General features: G+C 39.9%; 1 protein-coding gene across 3 annotated transcripts in view; it reads left to right on the top strand.

Annotated features, from left to right (window-relative positions):
• The window catches only part of LOC139937456 (adenomatous polyposis coli protein-like), a 98,309-nt gene that overhangs the window by 66,847 nt on the left and 12,686 nt on the right, over nt 1–18,776 (top strand). For all 3 annotated transcript variants that reach the window (XM_071932601.1, XM_071932599.1, XM_071932602.1), the window contains 7 exons: nt 5,373–5,481; nt 12,005–12,196; nt 14,179–14,673; nt 15,037–15,154; nt 15,656–15,892; nt 16,442–16,534; nt 16,873–18,167. In XM_071932601.1, coding sequence (XP_071788702.1) covers nt 5,373–5,481; nt 12,005–12,196; nt 14,179–14,673; nt 15,037–15,154; nt 15,656–15,892; nt 16,442–16,534; nt 16,873–18,167 — 2,539 coding nt within the window. The remainder of the gene's footprint in view (nt 1–5,372; nt 5,482–12,004; nt 12,197–14,178; nt 14,674–15,036; nt 15,155–15,655; nt 15,893–16,441; nt 16,535–16,872; nt 18,168–18,776) is intronic.

The raw sequence follows: 18,776 nt of genomic DNA, 5'->3' as shown, positions 1-18,776 counted from the left end.
GGCCATATAATCCTAGATGTCACTTTTTCCCCCTCAACCTCTTCCTGCTTAGAATGCAATACGACTACTTTGGACGTCTGAGCTTTGAGCCATAGATCTCACGACTTTATTAAATTTGACCGCAATGAGGCCGCAGAGAGTTGGTTCTTGCTTAACTACATAGCTGCCCCCCCCCCCCCCCCCCCCCCCATCATTTCATAGATGTCTAATGGGATTGTGTGTTGGTCCAGTGCACTTCAGCTTATGAAGGTGTTGGGATTGGTTTCTGTAGCGGAATGTGGCTGGGTGTGAGTCATATTTGACTTGAGGAGGTGGTAGTGTGTGGTGGGGTGGAGGGGGGGGGGGGATGTTGGACTACTGATGGGGGATGTTTCAATGTTGTTGTGAGTTTAAGGAATAGTGATAACAAGTAAATTCATTCCGCAGTAGTGAAGTTAATTTTGAGAATTTCCCCCAAGCCACTAAAGCGAAAGTAGTCCATGCTATGAGTAAAGGGGGACAGTTCTAGCTATAGTCTTTCAAATTCTGAAAGCTCCCTGGCTGTAAAATAAACAGCAAGATATAAGTTCTCAAATGGAATATTGTATAGTGTATACAAATTTCAAATTTGTTTTTGTATCATTCTAATTATGCAAATTTAATGACCTATATAAACCACAAGGGAAACTTACTTAACATTTATTTATATCTCAGCCCTTGATGGTTCACTATACACCTGGTTAAGAGAAGCAATTATGGTTAAGTGCCTCACTCAAGGACACAAGTGTCATGACCAGGACTGGAACCCACACTCTGATGATTCAACCACCAGAACTAGAGGCCAATGCAGTAGACTGCTGGCCATGACACACCAAATATTTGGTTTTCTCGGTATTGAAATGAATTCAATTCTCCATCTGAACCATGCTCTAAAGTTGAATACTTTTATCAATATCTGCGGCCAGCGTTTGGAAACATATGTTAAATTGAGCGGTCGTCTGGCGGGGAGAACAGTATAAAAATGATGTGTTTTGGATTGCGTTTTGATTGGCAAGCTTACACAGGCGTATCATGGAGTTCCTATTTAACCCGTTAGTCACAAGAAAAGCCTGCGGGCTCGTTGCAGATCATCACCCCAGAAATTTAATTGATATGATTCCCAGATGTTATTATTTTTATTTGAGCGAACATATCAGCAGAAGAGATATTCCAAGTTGAGAGTGTTATTATTGCATTGGTGTTGCTGCATGCTGCGGTTTTGTGAGGTAATAGTGTACACAGATAGCTAGACGTCGGGAATGGTTTCGTGAGTCACACACTGCCAATGGGGTTCTAAAAAGCTGGCCATACCTTTACAATCCGAGGAAATATTTCCAATTAAAACATCAGGATTCGACAGCGGAATCCGAGTGTACAGCGGCTGGTAATTGCACCCCTTGGAATTTACAAGGAAGACCTGTAAGTTGTGCATGCCTTTGTACATAACACATTTTATGTAGGGTGTTTTGGAATTTTTGTTTAAAATGTTTGATGAATCACAGGATGTCAGTTTGCAGTTGGGCATATATTTTTGCACAGATCTTTAAACCAACGTCAACATTTTCTGCAAACTTTCAGTCAGAGACACTGAACACAGTTGGTAACTGTCAAAGACCAGTCTTCTCACTTGGTTTATCTCAAATAAAATAACAAACCGGTGAAAATTTGAACTCAATTGGTCATCGAAGTTGTGAGATAATAATGAAAGAAAAAACGCCCTTGTTACACAAAGTTTTGTGCTTTCAGATGCTTGATTTCGAGACCTCAAATTCTAAATCTGAGGTCTCAAAATCAAATTTGTGGTGAATTACTTCTTTCTCGAAAACTATGTCACTTCAGAGAATATCAACCTCTCAACCTCTCCCAATTACTCGTTACCAAGTAAGTTTTTATGCAAAAAATTATTTTGAGTAATTACCAATAGTGTCCACTGCATTTAAATGAAATACCTCATATGATTGGTTGTTTTGTTTCCAGCCAATGTAAGTCAACATGTATACTTGAATATCTACATGTACATTTGTTTTTGTTTTGCAGCTAATGCATGACTAAATTTTCATAGTGTTTCATTCTCGGTTGGCAAAAAGCTGGGGTTGTGACATTGCTATAGAAAAGTCTATCTAGGTGCAATACAGTTGTTATGGTTTGATGGCTGTTATGTCTGAAGCGTTTATTTGTGTATTCATCTATCTATTATTCATCTATCTATTAGTATCACATGGATTGTCTGTAAAAATTGCATCATCGAATTTGAGGTTATTTATATTCAGCGGAAATACCCACACACAGACTCTCATTAAATCCCAACGGTCAGTCCAGAATAAGTATTAACGGCAATCAATCCAGTAATGGAGGGTTGTCGCCAGCCAAATCGTCATGAATTGAATTAATTATGACATCTGCTTTGAGTAGCATGAAGAGAGAGCAAGCCGTACAGATGTTCATTCTAGTCTGTCAAGAAGCATCCATGCTGGTTATATGGGATGGTATTGGCTGATGGCCAGGTTGCTGGTCGTCCAACCTGGAGTAATGGTCGCAATGTTGACTCGGCCTGCTGAAGCGTTGGCCATTTATGAATGAACAGCAGTCCTTCTTGCATTGTCCTTCTTGCATAACCCTTGATTTGTTGTCAGATTCTATATTTAATTGTAACAGCCTTTGGTTAGGAAAAATAAGTATAGTTTTCCCCCTCAGTCTAACCTTCTCTGCATGTTCAGTGGGGGGGGCTGGGGATCTTCACCTTTTCCCTCAAATTTTAGTGTGTCCTTTTTTCGACTTTGTCGAGAGAAGTACAATACACAAAAGTATTCTCTGATGTTAATAATAAGCTTCCAAAAGCAGGACAGATAGTTGTACATGCTTTGTTCAAGCGTAAAGTGTTTTTATGTTTCAAGACATCATGTTGGAATGTTGAACCACATAATACAGTCATTGTGTTTTGGTATCTGACATGTATTAGACTGTTACCATTCAGAGCCAATTATTTGGCTCATTACCAAGAAGGTTTACTGTATCCCTTCTGTATCCCTTCTCTGTATCCCTTCTGTGGATTTAATGTGCTACTTTGTATCAGATCAAAATCCAGATGTTGTGCAAGCCCCCCCCCCCCCCCCCAACACTGGTTGTTCTTGTTCTCATGAAGATAATATCTTTACTCTTGAGATGTTATACATGTATGTTCTACTATGACTACTTTGTGCCTCCGGCTAGTTGGCACATATTGAAGTTTCTGAAGCTGCACTGCGGGTTGCTCTGTTGAAAATGTGCACCTTGAGTCATGCTAAGCAATCGATAGTGGTAAAGTGGACTTGGATGTCATGTGTAAAATAGTTCAGCTGTATATCAACCATGGAACTCAAATGCCTCTACAGAAAAACCTAGCTTAAGTTTACCTCCAGTTACCTGACTGTTTTAGTTTACTCTGCTGTTCCAGATCTAATCTTGGTGCAAGACATTTTTACTGTGTAAGTTATTGTTAGTAACAAAAAACATGCACACTCGCCAATAGGGGGCACTCTCTGGAAGCCACAAACTCACAAACGTGTTGTTGGCCATATGGGCCGTGATGGAATAAGTAAGGTTTTCGTAAAAGCGCCCTTTATCGTCCAGTGGTTCACTACCAAAGTATGACCCTACCTTTAAACCTTGGCAGAACGAGCAGGGTCAGTTAAAGTACATTCTGTATCTTACTCCCCAAGCAAATGTCACATTTAAAGTGAGAGGTGACAACAAGGAAGCGTACAGAGAGTAACAACCTCCTGGGAGGCCTAACCTTAGACACTTTCCAGGGTTTTGTAGATTAAGTGCAATGTGGCGATTGTGATCTAAGTTAAAGGCCTTCATAGTCTGTATGTACATACATGTTCATGTAATGTAGGCCTACAAGTTTTTAATTTTAGAAATCATGAGACTCTTTTATGAACCTTTTTACGGGTTTGCAAAGTTTACAGCTTTAGGCCCTATCCGAAGGACGAAGTAATAATGGTTTTTAGTTTCCTGCTTAAGGACACAAGTGTCAAGACTGGGACTCGAACCCACACTCTGCTAATTAGAAATGCTAGAATTTGTGAGACCACTTTCTGTACCTAAAATTAAGGGTTTCATTAGGTGTTGTTGTTCACTCAGTTGCCACTTCTAGATTTAGGGGGGCAATCTCCCTTCTCTTAATTTACGTACTCAACACACATGACCTACGCTACAGCTTTAGTGTCTTTCTTAGTGTCTTGCTTTAGGACATTACTGTCATTTGGGACATTACTGGGACTCGAGACTGGGACTCGAACCCACACTCTGCTGATCAGAAACACCAGAGCTTGAATTCAGTGTGCTTGACCGCTCGGCCATGCCACAAAACACACCAACAAAATTGAATCATTGCTGTAATTGTGACACATGTGCGCACTCATACAATGTAGCCTACATGTACACCATATGTTTCTTATTCAAATTGCACCCCCAAAATACCCAACCTGTCTGCCCCCTTTACAAATGATTTTGCCTCATGTGTCATGCGCAACAATAGCTTGACACATTTCTAATATTGAATTTTTCCCGCATTGTTCACCAGAAATTATTACTCATAATAATGCTTTTGTTTCAACCTCATTGAGTCACGTGTCTGATCGTCAGAGTTGTGCTCATCTTTTTACACAGAAAAATTCCATCGAGGTCGGTTGCAGAAATAATTAGTGTTGTATGCACAATTGTTGTCGCATGATCTACATTAAGCATGGTATAACGATCCGGGAGGGTGTTTAGACTTAAACGAATCCAGATTGCTTTTGCAGTTTTTTTGCCCTATGGGACTACAAGTGTACAGAGCTCTGCTGGTAAAGTGTTCACTGAAATTAAACTTGGAGTGTACTTTTTTTCTTCATCTTGCTTTCTGTGCAGGGTTTTGCTGCTAATCGAGCAAGACAACAAGGTGTGCTCATCTTTTCACACAAAAAGACCCTTAAGGTCGGCTGCAGAAATGATTAGAGTTGTATGCACAATTGTTGTCGCATGATCTAAATTTGGCTTGGTATAACCATCCAGTGGGTGATTCAGGGAAACGATTTCTTCTAGCAATTTTGCATAGCAAAATATTTAGACTGGAAAGTTATGCGCACTCTGGATGCTTTGAGTAGCATATGATGTTTTTCTTATGTATCAATTGACATAGTTTGTGTAGCATTTTGCTGTGCTATGTCATGTACAAGGGAAATTGTTCACTGTTTTCAGAATTGAATGAATCCAGATTGCTTTTGCAGTCTTTTACCCTGCTTTGAGAGTGTGAAGAGCTCTTACTGGTGAAGTGTTCACTGAAACTCAACTTGGCGTGTACTTTTTCCTTCGTCTTGCTTTCTGTTCAGGGTTTTACTGCTGATCGAGCAAGACAACGAGGAGAAGCTAAAAGCATGGTACTTCACTCAACTGCAAGGCCTGAAGCAACGCATTGACCAGCTTCCCATTACGGAAAATGTAAGTCAATTTTAAACAGGATTTGCTCTTAACCTTTTTTCCTTTGACTGGCCAGCAGGACTTAGTTAGCTAACCATTTCACTAGGCCTTCACCTTTTTTCAGGAGTCCGTATTTACATACTCCATGAAACCAAAATTATGTTTGAAGGCACTGGACACGTTTTGTCAAGGACCAGTATTCTCACTGGGTGTATCCTAACATATATAAAAAATGCATAACAAAACAAATCTATGGACTCAATTGGTCATCGAAGTTGCAAGAGAATAATTAAAGCAAAAAGACCCTTGATGCACAATTTTGTGTGCTTTCAGATGCCTAATAAAGCGCTTCAAGCCTGAAGTCTTTTAATATTTTAATGATAAATTGCGTCTTTCTCAAAATCTAAGTTACTTCATAGGGAGCCATTTCTCAGAATGTTTTATACTACATGTACCATTAGCTCTCCTTTGCTCATTACCGAGTAAGTTTTTATGATGACAATTATTTTGAGTAGTTTCCAGTAGTGTAGCAAGCAGGACTAGTAGGCTTGCTGCCTGTTCACATGTCCGTCAGGTTTTTTTTTGTACGAGTCCATATTTACAAACTCCATGAAACTAAAGTATTTGTAAGAAACAAAAGTCAATATGGCTGGGATCAACTTAGTCCCGACCTGAGGTTTGAATACGCCCGAGACTTGCACTGTCTCTAGAAACCCCGCTAGTTAAATGAGATACATTGAATCGCTCCTCTTTACCATCTCAGCAGGGGTCGTCCGAGGTCACGGCCTCACAACAGGCTTAAGCCATTACCCCATTAATATTTATAGCAGAGTGCCTTTATATTGTATTCCATCCTTGCCAGCATGGTCCAAATCATCTTGTCAGAGGGTTTTAATTCTTGAAATATTTTTTGGGGCGGAAGGACGTCATACAACGGACATGAACATCTGTGTTGATTTTATTTATAAAAGTTAAGTGGCGTAAGTATCTAAGCGTTGTCAAGTGATATTTTTGTTTGTTTCTTTATATCTGTGTTGTTCTTTTTCTTTTTCTTAGGGCTTTTGTTTATCAAGACTTCAGACAAAATGTATAAAGCCCAATTGTTTATGCACAGTTAGTACAAGTCACTTACATATTTTTATGTTGTCTTTTTTGCACAAAGGAGCAGTAGAGATGACAAAGTTTGTCTTTGTTCAATTTTATTCAATTTGGAACTTGCAGAGAAATTTCATATAAAAGGCAATCAATAGAACAACAATAGCAGGACCCTACAAACCTGATTCAAAAGGTTTTGTGCATGTACATTTACATCACATGTATGTACAATGTACATGTACATTTATGTATACAGTAGCTTCATTTCAACTTAAAGGTATTGTATTAGGCCTTTACAGTATTGGCAGGGTCGACAATAGTTTACCAAGAAGAAAATGCCTTGGTGCCCTTGCCCTTTTAAAAAACAACGCACACAGGCCTGGAACTTCATAACCATTATTATCAAAGTATTCCCCTCCTGAGGTTCTTTTAAACCTGTAGGGCACTCTCAACCTAAATTTGTAAAAAAAAATCCTAAGCATGCGTTATGTGACAATAATTAACCTGAATTTCCACAGGACAACATTATACCAGATGGTTGTCTTGTGTATTAGCAGAGTTCTTGTTTTTGCACCAGGAATGTCATCTTTGTCAGAAATGGCGCACTAGAAATGTCCAATATTATTATTATTATCATACTGCTAATTCCCTCACTTACAAATGAGATGTCAGTCCCTGCTAATGACAGATGTAGAAATTCACCCAAAGCTGTCTGGCTCCAAACACACTCTGACGTTTAATAGAAATTTAATACTAATCAACTCACTGCATTAGCGCAGACGGTATCCTGCTACCTGTAATGTACTTACAGACTACTTTTACATTATAGTTGGATTACCAGCATGCCATAGAGCATGATTTCCTAGACTTGATTAGATTAAAGTTAGAGGATATTACGAGGGATTGGTTGGGATGAAAGACATCTTTGTCTGATAAAGCTTTACTGGTTATAAAGTATTTTAAAGGATTTGGGTACTTTTTCAAAATGTCCACAGATTTACATAAAACTTACAGGGATTGAAGATAATGATAGTGGAAAGCTTCCTTTCAAATATTACTTACTGAGGTGCTGTAGTTTTTGAGAAATTAGTAAAACAATGTCATGAAAATATGTTTTTACATGCTCATAATTTTCAGGGAAGCTTTCTACTATTATTATCTTCAAACTGTGTAAGTTTGGTGTAAATCTGTGGACATTGTGTTTTTTGTCCTACAAAAAGTACATAGACCCTTTAAAGGGAACGTGTATGTTCGGTAATCACTTATAAAATAAATGGCATTAAACAACTTACTTGGTTAGAAAGTACAGCAGCTTTTGAAAGTGTAATTCAAGCATTTTTGAGAATCATTTCACTTTGATGTAATGTGGTTGTAGAAAAAGGAGTCAGTTTTTTCCCCCAAAAATTGAATTCGAGAAACATTACCTGGAGTAACATCTTGTGTTTTCCAATACGGATTGTTATTCCTGCATCGACATTATTGTTATTTTTCGGCGATATCTCAAAAATGGGACACCTCTTGAAATGAATTGTCGCAGATCAGTTTAATTGTATTTATCTACATTTATAAAGGATTAAAACAAACAAACGGTTCCACAAAAGTGATACAATTTGTGATACAATTTTTCTGTACAAGTTTCAGCTTCATTAAAAGTCAAGTTTTTGGAGAGAAAGTGAAAAACACAGAGCAAGATTTCTAGGAGAGTTGTGTAAATTTGTTGTGCTACATGCTAAAATAACTTTTGGCTCAAATATAAAACTGTTTTTTGGTAAATTGTTGTTACCCTTTTATCAAAACTACAGCACATCAGCAAGTAATATTTTAATGGAAGTTTTCTACCATCATTATCTTTAAACTGTGGAAGTTGAATGTAAATCTGTGGTCGTTTGTGTTTTGTGTCATACACAAACCCTTTAATGAGCAATGAGAAAGAGCAAGACCCAAGCCCATTACATCTTGTTTTGTTTTTATCTCCTACTACGAGAGAGAGAGAGAGAGAGGCAAAATAAATCTATAATTCATGGGCACATCATTTATTAAAAACGGGAAGGGCCTGAGCCATTGACGTCAGCTCCCATCATGCCGGCCTATCGATAAGTTAACGTCCACGGTGACGCCATTAACCGAAGCCAGAACGTTAGCCGACCATCTGTGATATTAGGAACGTTCGCGGAGTGTTTATCAAGGGACGACCATCAATACCATTTAGTTTCATGGTTGTTTAACAGCTTCGTTTAAAATACCAAGTAATATCAAACTGAAACGGAGAGCATTCCATCGGACTAAAGTGAAATACCATCGCCCGATGAGGCTTCTATTTTTTCATACTGTAATGTTAATTCCTTCTGATGGATTTGCTGATGGACAGCACAAAGACATTTCTTTAACTGGAACTTGATGAGTTTCGGAATGGGAGGTTTGTTTAATGTTTTTACCAGAACAAAATTGATTATTCAAAATTCATTTTGCTTAAATAAAAAAAAGTACACTTCTGTTATCTGGGCAAAATAACATAGAGCTAAGAAGATACATGTACTGTTTGACAAATTTCTTTGCTAAGCAAAAATTGAGTGGTGCACCAGTCACAACAATCTGAACTTAATGTAATTTTGGCTGGTAAATTTAGCAACTTCTTGTTTTGCTTCGCTAGTTTTTGTGATTACAGGTTTTATGAAATTTGGCCCTGGTTGGTCCCAAATATGGTAGTGTGCAGCAGATGTAATAAAATCAATGTACATCAAGTTATTCACCATCGATTAACACATATTTTATGCTGTATATACATTCTATGTCTATTATAAACATTGAACATGGTGCTTGTGCAATATGTTCATCTATGCTGGACCCAAGGAATGTGCACGATGGGAATATTCATTAATTATTCATTCATAATACGAACATCCTCAACACTGTCTGTTTAGACATGTTAGACGTCACAACCTTAATCCCAGGTGGACTGCCCTGAGTCCTGGCATGAAAGTAACGACGTGTACATGTAGTGTCTGCGTATACATGTATATGTAAGTAGCAACACATTAATACAACTGTAGATAAATAAACAATTCTTCATTTTGAAGGGAGGGTACATATACCTTAGATAATTACTTCCAAAAAATGTGAACATGAAAACTTAGTTGGTTTAATAGCACTGCAGCTGTTGAATCTTTATTAGACCGAGATTTTATTTACTATCAGAATTAGAACTCAATTTTATCATCTAAACTGTTTCATTTGAACAAAACACTATGAGAAGATCTCTTCTGTTTTATGGGCGATACTCAGCAGGATTGAAAGATATTTGTAAGACTCATTTCAACATTGAGCGTCATTCTTATAAGACAAAGATGTTGAATTGAAAAAAAAAAAAAAAACAAGATCGTCAGACTTGTCCTGTCTTGAGTTTACTGGCCCAATCCTGAATTCACCCGCCTCGGGCCTGTGTGGTCCAGTGTAAATTTCAAGCCCCTGGTTTGGTTCGGACCATCTTGGTTCGGACCATCTTGGTCCTGGAATTTTGAATACGAGCGAGATGTGCCAAGTCTGTAGATGACATGCACCCTTTAACTCCACATCACTGCTAAAACCTTTGACTACAGCCGCAGCCAAAGGCAAGCTTTTTAGATGCAGTCCATGTTGGCCTTAAGTCTACTGTTACATGTATAAGTGCTCCACACAGCAGAGCAATGTTTCCTTCAATATGGCTGCTTGGAGTATCGTCGTATGACCTTTCCTCAATTCTTGCAAGTTGCCTGTTGAAATGTTTGATAATCCATTATCATCGCTATGGCTTCTACTGAAATGCTCAAAGTACTTTAGTTAATGTTAAAGGCACTGGACACTATTAATAATTGTCAAAGACTATTCTTCTCGCTTGGTATATCCCAAGATGCATAAAATAACAAACCTGTGAAAATTTGGACTCAATTGGTTATCGAGTTTGCAAAAGAATAATGAAAGAAAAAACACCCTTGTTGCATTACTTTGTATGTTTTCAGATGCCTTGAAAAAGAAAATTTCAGGCTTTAAAGTTTTATATATTTGAAATGACCTCTTTCTCAAAAGATACGTTACTTCAGAAAGAGCCGTTTCTATACTATCAACAGTTCTCCATTGCTCATTACCAAGAACGTTTTTTTATGCTCACAATTAGTTTGAGTAATTACCAATAATGTCCAGTTCCTTTAAAAGTGTATTGTGAATATTTATATGGAACTAACTGAGCCCTTGAACCTGTGGCTTGTTATGTACTGCTGGATTATGTATCATAAGCGCCTTGAACAGTATGAAACTTCATCCTGATGGAGCCAAGATTATTGTCAATATCCTTTTTTCTAATGCAGAAGAAAGGTCTTGGCTGAATACTGTGGGGGGGGGGTGGGTGTTTTGCATCTTTGTTTTGTTTAAAGGGTGTGTGTGTACAGCATTTGTCAGCTAAAAAATATCAGTTTTGATTTGGGGTCTAACAAAGAAAAATGTTCTAGAGCTGGATTTGAACCAATGACCCCCTAATTAACATTCCAGCACTCTACCAACTGACAAAACTAAAGTTGACTATGTTATTCGTACAGAGCTGTCAATATTATTTCATTCTGGCACTATTATAATGAGTAATTACAGGCATGGTATTTGTCCTACTTAAAGTTTAGTTTTAGATTTTTGTTGCACCTTGAAAAATCAGGAAATTTGTCATTAAATTAGTGAAAAGTCTACGCCATAATGTGTATGAAGGTCACTGAGCCCATGTACTAAATAAACTTGTCCTACTTTTTTCCAAGGACCGAATATCATTTATTTAAGACAAAGTTAAAAACACATTTATTTTTGCAATAGCTTTCAGTACTTATTTCTGTATCAACTAAATTTTGCTTTTTTATTTACTTCACATCTCAATTAACTTTTACTTCTCTTTTGATTTCATCTCAAAGCGCATAGGGACTTCTCTGTGATTGTGGTATGCGCTCTATAAAAATGGTTCATTATTATTATCATGCTTGTAATTAGTTCCTGCACACATACATGTAGGTCACTCCTTGTAAATAAATAGAATAGTTTTGCCCGCCAATGCATATTGAGACCTACTACAAAAGGTCACTTTGCGAAAATACTACGCTTCGAGATAGGTGACTTTGTGAAACGCAAATGTCATCCACGCATCAGAACTGCGCACGCTGTATCGCTTAGTATATCATTGGAAAAGTGACATCTCTGGAAAGTGTAGGTGAAATGACAAAATGGCTGATACGTTGTTAATTTTTGGTATAATTACGAAACCATTGCATATCGTACGGAAACTTGCTGATAATGTTTACAGTAATGAGTATTAATTATTTTTTTAATAGAAATGATTTGCACATTTGTTGGTTTTTTGACAGATAGGTCACAGGGTACAAGCGATGAATATATGCATCATATAAGAGTTTTTTTGGTTTCTGTTTTTTTTTCTCTTCAGTATTCGCTTCAGACGGACATGGCACGCCGTCAGCTGGAGTATGAGGCACGTCAACTACGGGAGGTAATGCAGCAGCGTCTGGGTGCGTCGGATGACATCGGAGCGAGACACGAGGCCCGTATGCAGCGCCTTTGTCTTATAGAACGTGAGATGCAGCGTCTGCAGCAACGGCGGGAACGGCAAGAGGCACAGGTTGGTGCTGTGACTTATTACCCCCCCCCCCCCCCCTCCCCCAACCCGACTTTTTGGCAGTGGTTGCTGAATGCGCTGCATCAACTTGCAAACCCTTTTAAGGTGCTACATAAATCGATCTCATACATCATTAAAAATTCAACACATGTCTTGTCCTTATGCAGCATACAGCAACAGAGTCAAGCATTCTCCTGAAGACGCTGATCGAAACGTTAGTCATTAACCACCGGTCTTTTTCACAACCAACACTACTCATAATTCACATGGTGCTACCGCAGACCTCCCTTAGTTGTACTTCCACCATGCTAAGTTTCAAAACATACTTAAAACCTGTCTTAGAAAGTGTTTCTCTTTTCTCCAGCGCCGTGAGCACATTACTAAAAGACTTCACAGCATATTTTTTTTTCTTTTTTTTCTTAGGATTAAAAATTATACGAGCACAGATCAGGAATGATTCTTAGTCATTCCGAATGATTTCAATTCAACCTTATCAAAAGATTGAAGAACACTCTAAGATGTATCGAAGCCTAAACCACATTGAAAACGGCTATCTTACATGTAGTGGCAGAACCATATGCAGTAAACAAAATGGTACTCTATTGCTTATGCTTAAAAAAAAACTCCTCAGGCGGGGAAATGTATTAGCAAACCAAATAACTCCCAGTAGATTTTATAATTTATCTGCCGTCACTTGGAACCGAAATTAGTCCAGTGTATGGGCCAGCCACCTGCATGTAGTCGCTAACCGCTTCCCTCTAGCGATAAAGGACTAACTGCTCCAGCCCCAAGCCATAGAACGACCCTTATTGCAGGTGAAACGAGAGAGAGAGAGAGGGGGGGGGGGGGGGGGAGATTGTGTGAATCTAGACCCACTACCTCTGACGATCTCGGTCTATTGGGACACCCTGCTAACTGTCGATCACTGAACCTTCACGTATGAAGCCAGTTTTTATCTGATAAAAATTGTGTCTCCGGGCTTTGGCCACTCCAAGGCGTGATTGACAAAACACGAAATGAACTTATTGGAAAATTTATCATGCAGCGTTTTTTTGGAAAGGTTCTTCTGTTGGCAACAAATGGCGAATAATAAATTCTTATGCAGCGCCCCTTAAATGCAGGTAAAAGCAACCAGGTAGAGGGGGGATTGTGTGAATCTTGGGCCCTCTACCTCTGACAGTTTCGGGTCTACCCGAACACCCTGCTTAACTGTCGATCACTGAACCCTCGGGTATCAAGCCAGGTTTTATTTTATCTGATTGAAATATCACCAACTGGCACTCCCCTGTTGTGTTGGATTTCATTTGTCGTCTCCGGGCTGTTGCCCCTCCAAACATGAATGACAAAACCCAGAATGAAATTATTGGGAAAATTATCATGCAGCGTTTTTTTCGGCAGGGGGTGTTCTGTTGGCAACAAATGCCTAATAATAGATTCTGCATTGTAATGTCATGTCATGATATGTACATCGCCTTGTACACTCTACATGTACATGTATTTTACAATTACAATGTGTACATTATTAATTTATAAACATGTTCTTGCTGTTTTTTCTTTTGCCAACCAGTCGCTAGCGAACGGTCGGCGTGTGAATGAGTTATTATCTTTTGTAGAGTAGAGATTCTCTTATTATTTGTTATATATACATGTACATGTAGACATTTATTTAGTCTTAAATTCTGAAAAAACAACTGTCAATGATGGGTGTGTTTTAATAATTTTGAAGTGACAGAATTAACAAAAACAATTAATATCAATAACTAATATTATGTTTCCTACATTATGGGTAAATCAGCTATATCAGTATACATACATGTATGTAGGGAGTAGATTTAAATTAAATGAATTTATGACTAAAATAAATGAAAAATATAATATCAGTTTAAACAGCTCCCAAAACCAATTTCTAAAATCTAACAACATTCTAGTGTAAACAAGCTACCGAATGCATTTTTAACCCTTCGCCAATGTTTCTTTCTCTGCAGGAGAACTCCGGTAATGCCGACAACCACAACTCTGCGAAGCACGAGCCCAATGCAAACACCGCCGGGAATTCAAACTCTCCGAAACACAGCACCCACAATACCCCGGAGACAAAGCCCAAAGAACCCAAGAACACCTACATCAACCCACCGAACGGGGTGAACCTGTCCGCTTTGTCCGGTCTGAAGACGGAGGAGAGCGACAGCCCGTACGCTCACCTCTCCGCCGATGGTACGGTGCAGCAGATCGTCGGAGCCGAGGCGCAGCAGCAACAGCAGGGTTACTCTGGACCTGCAATACCGCCCACAATGCTGCATGGGACATGGCCGTACGTCGGTGGAGCCATGGCTATTCACCAACGCCACATTGTTAAGAGCTCCGCTAACGCCACATCGTCATCATCCGAGCAGGAGACATCCAGCGTGATGAGCTTCAGCAGTTCAGCCTGTTCCTCTGGTCAAGGTCGAAGGTTACAACCAGGTCAGCTAGGGGCAAAGGTGAGAGAAAGTTGAACTTGCATGAGCTAAAAAAATTTTATACTTGGTAGTGGTTGATCACGAGCTGAAAGCCAAGCACAGTGGATTTAAGCTCTTGTGTTTCTGAACTGCAAAGTGTGGGTTTGAGTCCCAGTTGTGTCCCTAAATATTGTCATACATGTAGGGCCATTGCAAAACCATGGTTTGGGGTTGGGCTTGTGCATTTCCATTTGTAGCTCCATTAGGAAAGTGCACAATTTCTATGTAACTAGCGCAGCCTAAGCCATAGCCTAAGCCCCAAGGCCTAGTTAAGCCCTAGTTTGTGAAACGGTGTTAGTGTTTTGACTTTGATAATGGATGATATTGTTTGTTCTTTCCTGTTAGGTTGAGATGGTGTATTCTCTACTCTCTATGCTGGGTACACACGACAAGGATGACATGTCACGTACATTGCTCGCCATGTCTAGCTCTCAGGATAGCTGCATAGCCATGAGGCAATCTGGTAAGCTCACTAGTCACTTTCAATTCATACGGCTGATTTTAAGCAGAAAGCCATCTGCTTAGTATTTAAAAGTTATTTGCTCAACAGAAATAAGCAAATAAGTTACTTGATGTACATTTAATATCCTTATGTCTGAGTCATTGGTATGTTTTGTATTGGTCAAATAAATAATAATAATTAGTGAATTTTGACAGCAACTCATTTTATAAAGCAATTTTTTTTCAGTTGGTGGAATGTCTAGGTGCGTTAATTAAGCGTCGATGGGGATAAACAACTCAATCTGAAATTGTTCCGAGGTTGAAATAAACATTAGTTGGGAAACCATAGACAACATCTGACTTAGTAAAGCGGCATTTCAAAATAGATTTCTCTGCAAGTCTACCTCTGTTTGTAAGATTACATTTCCCCTTTTTCATTTTGAATTTGTTGTCAGTTAACCTCTTAGAAAGTGATCAGTCATTTCTAATCAATACCATTATTATTTGGACTTCCAACCTCTAGGTTGCCTACCTCTCCTGATCCAACTGCTCCACGGACCGGATAAGGACTCTCTCCTTGGGGACACACGAGGAAGTAAAGAGGCCCGAGCCAGAGCCGCTGCGTCCCTCCACAACATCGTCCACTCCCATCCCGAGGAGAGATGTCGAAAGCAGGAGGCCAGAGTCTTGCGTCTCCTTGAGCAGATCCGAGCGTACTGTGACTCACTCAGAGAGACCGAGGCTGAGGATGGGTCAAAAGGTAAATCGAGCATAAGCTGAGATGCTCCAGTCACTTCTAAAACTATTGGTGATTAAAGTATTGAAGGACTGCTTACAAAAATGAGTTCAAAATGTTGTTTTCATTCTATTTAAGAAAATAGGGAGACCGCCATTTTATGAGGCTAGATATCTCAGTTGGTAGAGCGCCGGCACGATAATCTAGATTTTGTTGGTTCAAATCCCGATCTTGTAAATTGAGCATTCCCCTAAGGTGAATCGTACATTTTGGTGTGATCCCTGGCTATACGGCAGTTTTTAATGAATAACTTCTGACTGGCACTTCTAAATTTAGATATTTAGAAAATAGGGAGATCTCCAACATAGGGCTTGATAGCTCAGTTAGTAGAGCGCAAGCACATTAATCCGAAGGTCTTTGGTTCAAATCCCGCTCAGGTCAATTTGTCTTTTTCTCATATCTTTTAAATTTACCCAGTCAGATTCCCTGTGGTATATTTTTTTGTATAATTAAATCCCTCAAACAATGATATACATTTGTAATCAAATTCTTTGGATCTTTTTGTCTCTTTAGATTGTGCAATTGACACAAATCCAGGACCAGCAATGGCGGCTCTTATGAAACTCTCATTCGATGAGGAACATCGAAGTGCAATATGTCAACTAGGTAAGCGCCGTTCAATCAATAAATAGGTTATATTGAAAATATCAACTGTTAAATGACAACACAACACACATAAACAGGTGTATAGAGTGAAAAAAAATCTGTCATAGTGGAAATACATTAATAGAGAGAGAGGGGGACAGAGAGCACACAGAAAAAGCAAGTGGCAAAAACAAATTTCTTCCTCTTCTCACCTTTGATTCTGTTTCCAACTTCTTGTTTGAAACCTTGCAGGGTCGTGGCCTTGCGATCAGCTCAGCCTGGCCCTTTATTGACCACGACCCTGCCATATTTAGGATTTGTAAAGTTATCTCATCAATTTATGTTTTCTGTTCCTTTAGGTGGTTTGCATGCCATAGCTGATCTTCTACAAGTGGACTATGAATCCAACGGCAATACAACAGACCAGTATGCAATCACAGTCCGCCGCTACGCCGGGATGGCCCTCACAAACTTAACATTTGGAGACGCAGCCAATAAAGCTCTCCTCTGCTCCATGAAGGGATGCATGCGATCCCTCGTGGCCCAGCTTGCCTCCGAAAACGAGGACCTCCGACAAGTTGCGGCCAGCGTACTCCGGAATCTCTCCTGGAGAGCCGATCTTGCCAGCAAAAAAATCCTCCGCGAAGTCAGCACCGTAGGAGGCCTTATGAAATGCGCGTTGGAGGTCAAGAAGGAATCAACTCTCAAGAGTGTGTTGAGTGCTCTGTGGAATCTGTCTGCGCATTTCACGGAGAACAAAGCTGACATCTGTGCCGTGGAAGGTGCCTTGGAGTTTCTGGTTGCCACTCTGACGTACAAGAGTCCATCGAGAACTTGGGCAGTAGTGGAAAACGGCGGCGGGATCCTTCGCAATATTTCCAGCCACATAGCGACGAACGAAGTGTACAGACAGGTGTTGCGCGATCATAATTGCTTGCAGGTGCTGTTGCGCCATTTGAAATCCTCCAGTCTGACGATTGTCAGCAACGCCTGCGGGACGTTGTGGAACCTGTCCGCCAGGAACAAATATGACCAGGATTTACTCTGGGAACTCGGTGCGGTGAGCATGCTCAAGAACCTGGTACACTCCAAACATAAAATGATCGCAATGGGAAGTTCGGCAGCCCTGCGGAACCTTATGTCGGCCCGCCCCGACTTACTTAACACGAGCGAGAACCATAAAGAGGGACCTCCGACCCTTCATGTCCGCAAACAGCGTGCCCTGGAGGCAGAAATCGATAAGAATCTCAGGGAGACCTACTCAAGTATGGAGAAGGACCGTCACGCCTTGCAGCGTCGGATACCCGTCCGGAATCAACACCGTTCCCCTCAGAACTCTGCTGATTATTCCCCAGTGCCGCAGCGCATCGCAATATGGAACCCTCAGCAGTCCCCAACCCATGAACTTATACTGAATCAGCACCGGGAACGCTCCCACTCCCCCACTCCACGACAGGCCAACTCTAGGGAAGGAGGAGGGCCTAGCCAGCCTGCTCATCCCAGAGACCAGGATGTAAGGAAGCTGAGCAGTAGTGGTAGAAACGGTTCTGATGTCGAACCAAATCGAACAGACGAGGGGTCTCAGAACTCATCAGGCACAGGATCTTTGGATAGCAACCACAAGCGGCAAACTGGGAGCAGCAGAATTGCTCAGGTAAACAAGTTTACATCACTCTGTGAAGGGTTGAGCACATGAACTTGATGGTGATTACCACACATACAATGTATTGTAGTCAGTGTTCTCCACATACTTATTTTGGGATTGCGGGCCAAAGTTTAAGGCCGCCCTACCAAAGTGTTGTCATACTGCCAATAAATGTTCAAACAGACTTTTTTAAGCCTGCATTTTGTACAATCAAACAAGTAGCCGGTGCCATAACCAACATAATGGGATCAGTGTTTTAAAGTGCTTGTTCAACAAAAGCAGTTAAATAGAGTATGTTAAACTACTGATAAGATATTAAGTTTCTTTTTGATTCTGGTCCAGTAAATAAAATTTGAATCCAGGAAATATTTTGACCAGCAAGCTCCGGGTACTGGTGAATTTGTTGCCCATATTCAAAGATTCGTGCAGTAAACTTTGTGGACCTCATCAACTTGAGCTATTGGAGACCAAGGCCTTTCATTGTAAATCAAGATATCTTTCGAGTTTTGTTTAATTACGTCCAGTTCTTGCAACACAACTTGTCTAATTTTTATTTTGAGAATGCTCACCAATAAAGGAATGACCTTTTTCTATAATATTTCATAACTAAGCCTAATA

Source organism: Asterias amurensis, chromosome 5 (genome assembly GCF_032118995.1).
Source record: "Asterias amurensis chromosome 5, ASM3211899v1".
NCBI lineage: Eukaryota > Metazoa > Echinodermata > Asteroidea > Forcipulatida > Asteriidae > Asterias > Asterias amurensis.
The sequence above is the reverse complement of the archived record's forward strand: the minus strand, read 5'-3'. Positions and strand labels throughout refer to the sequence as shown.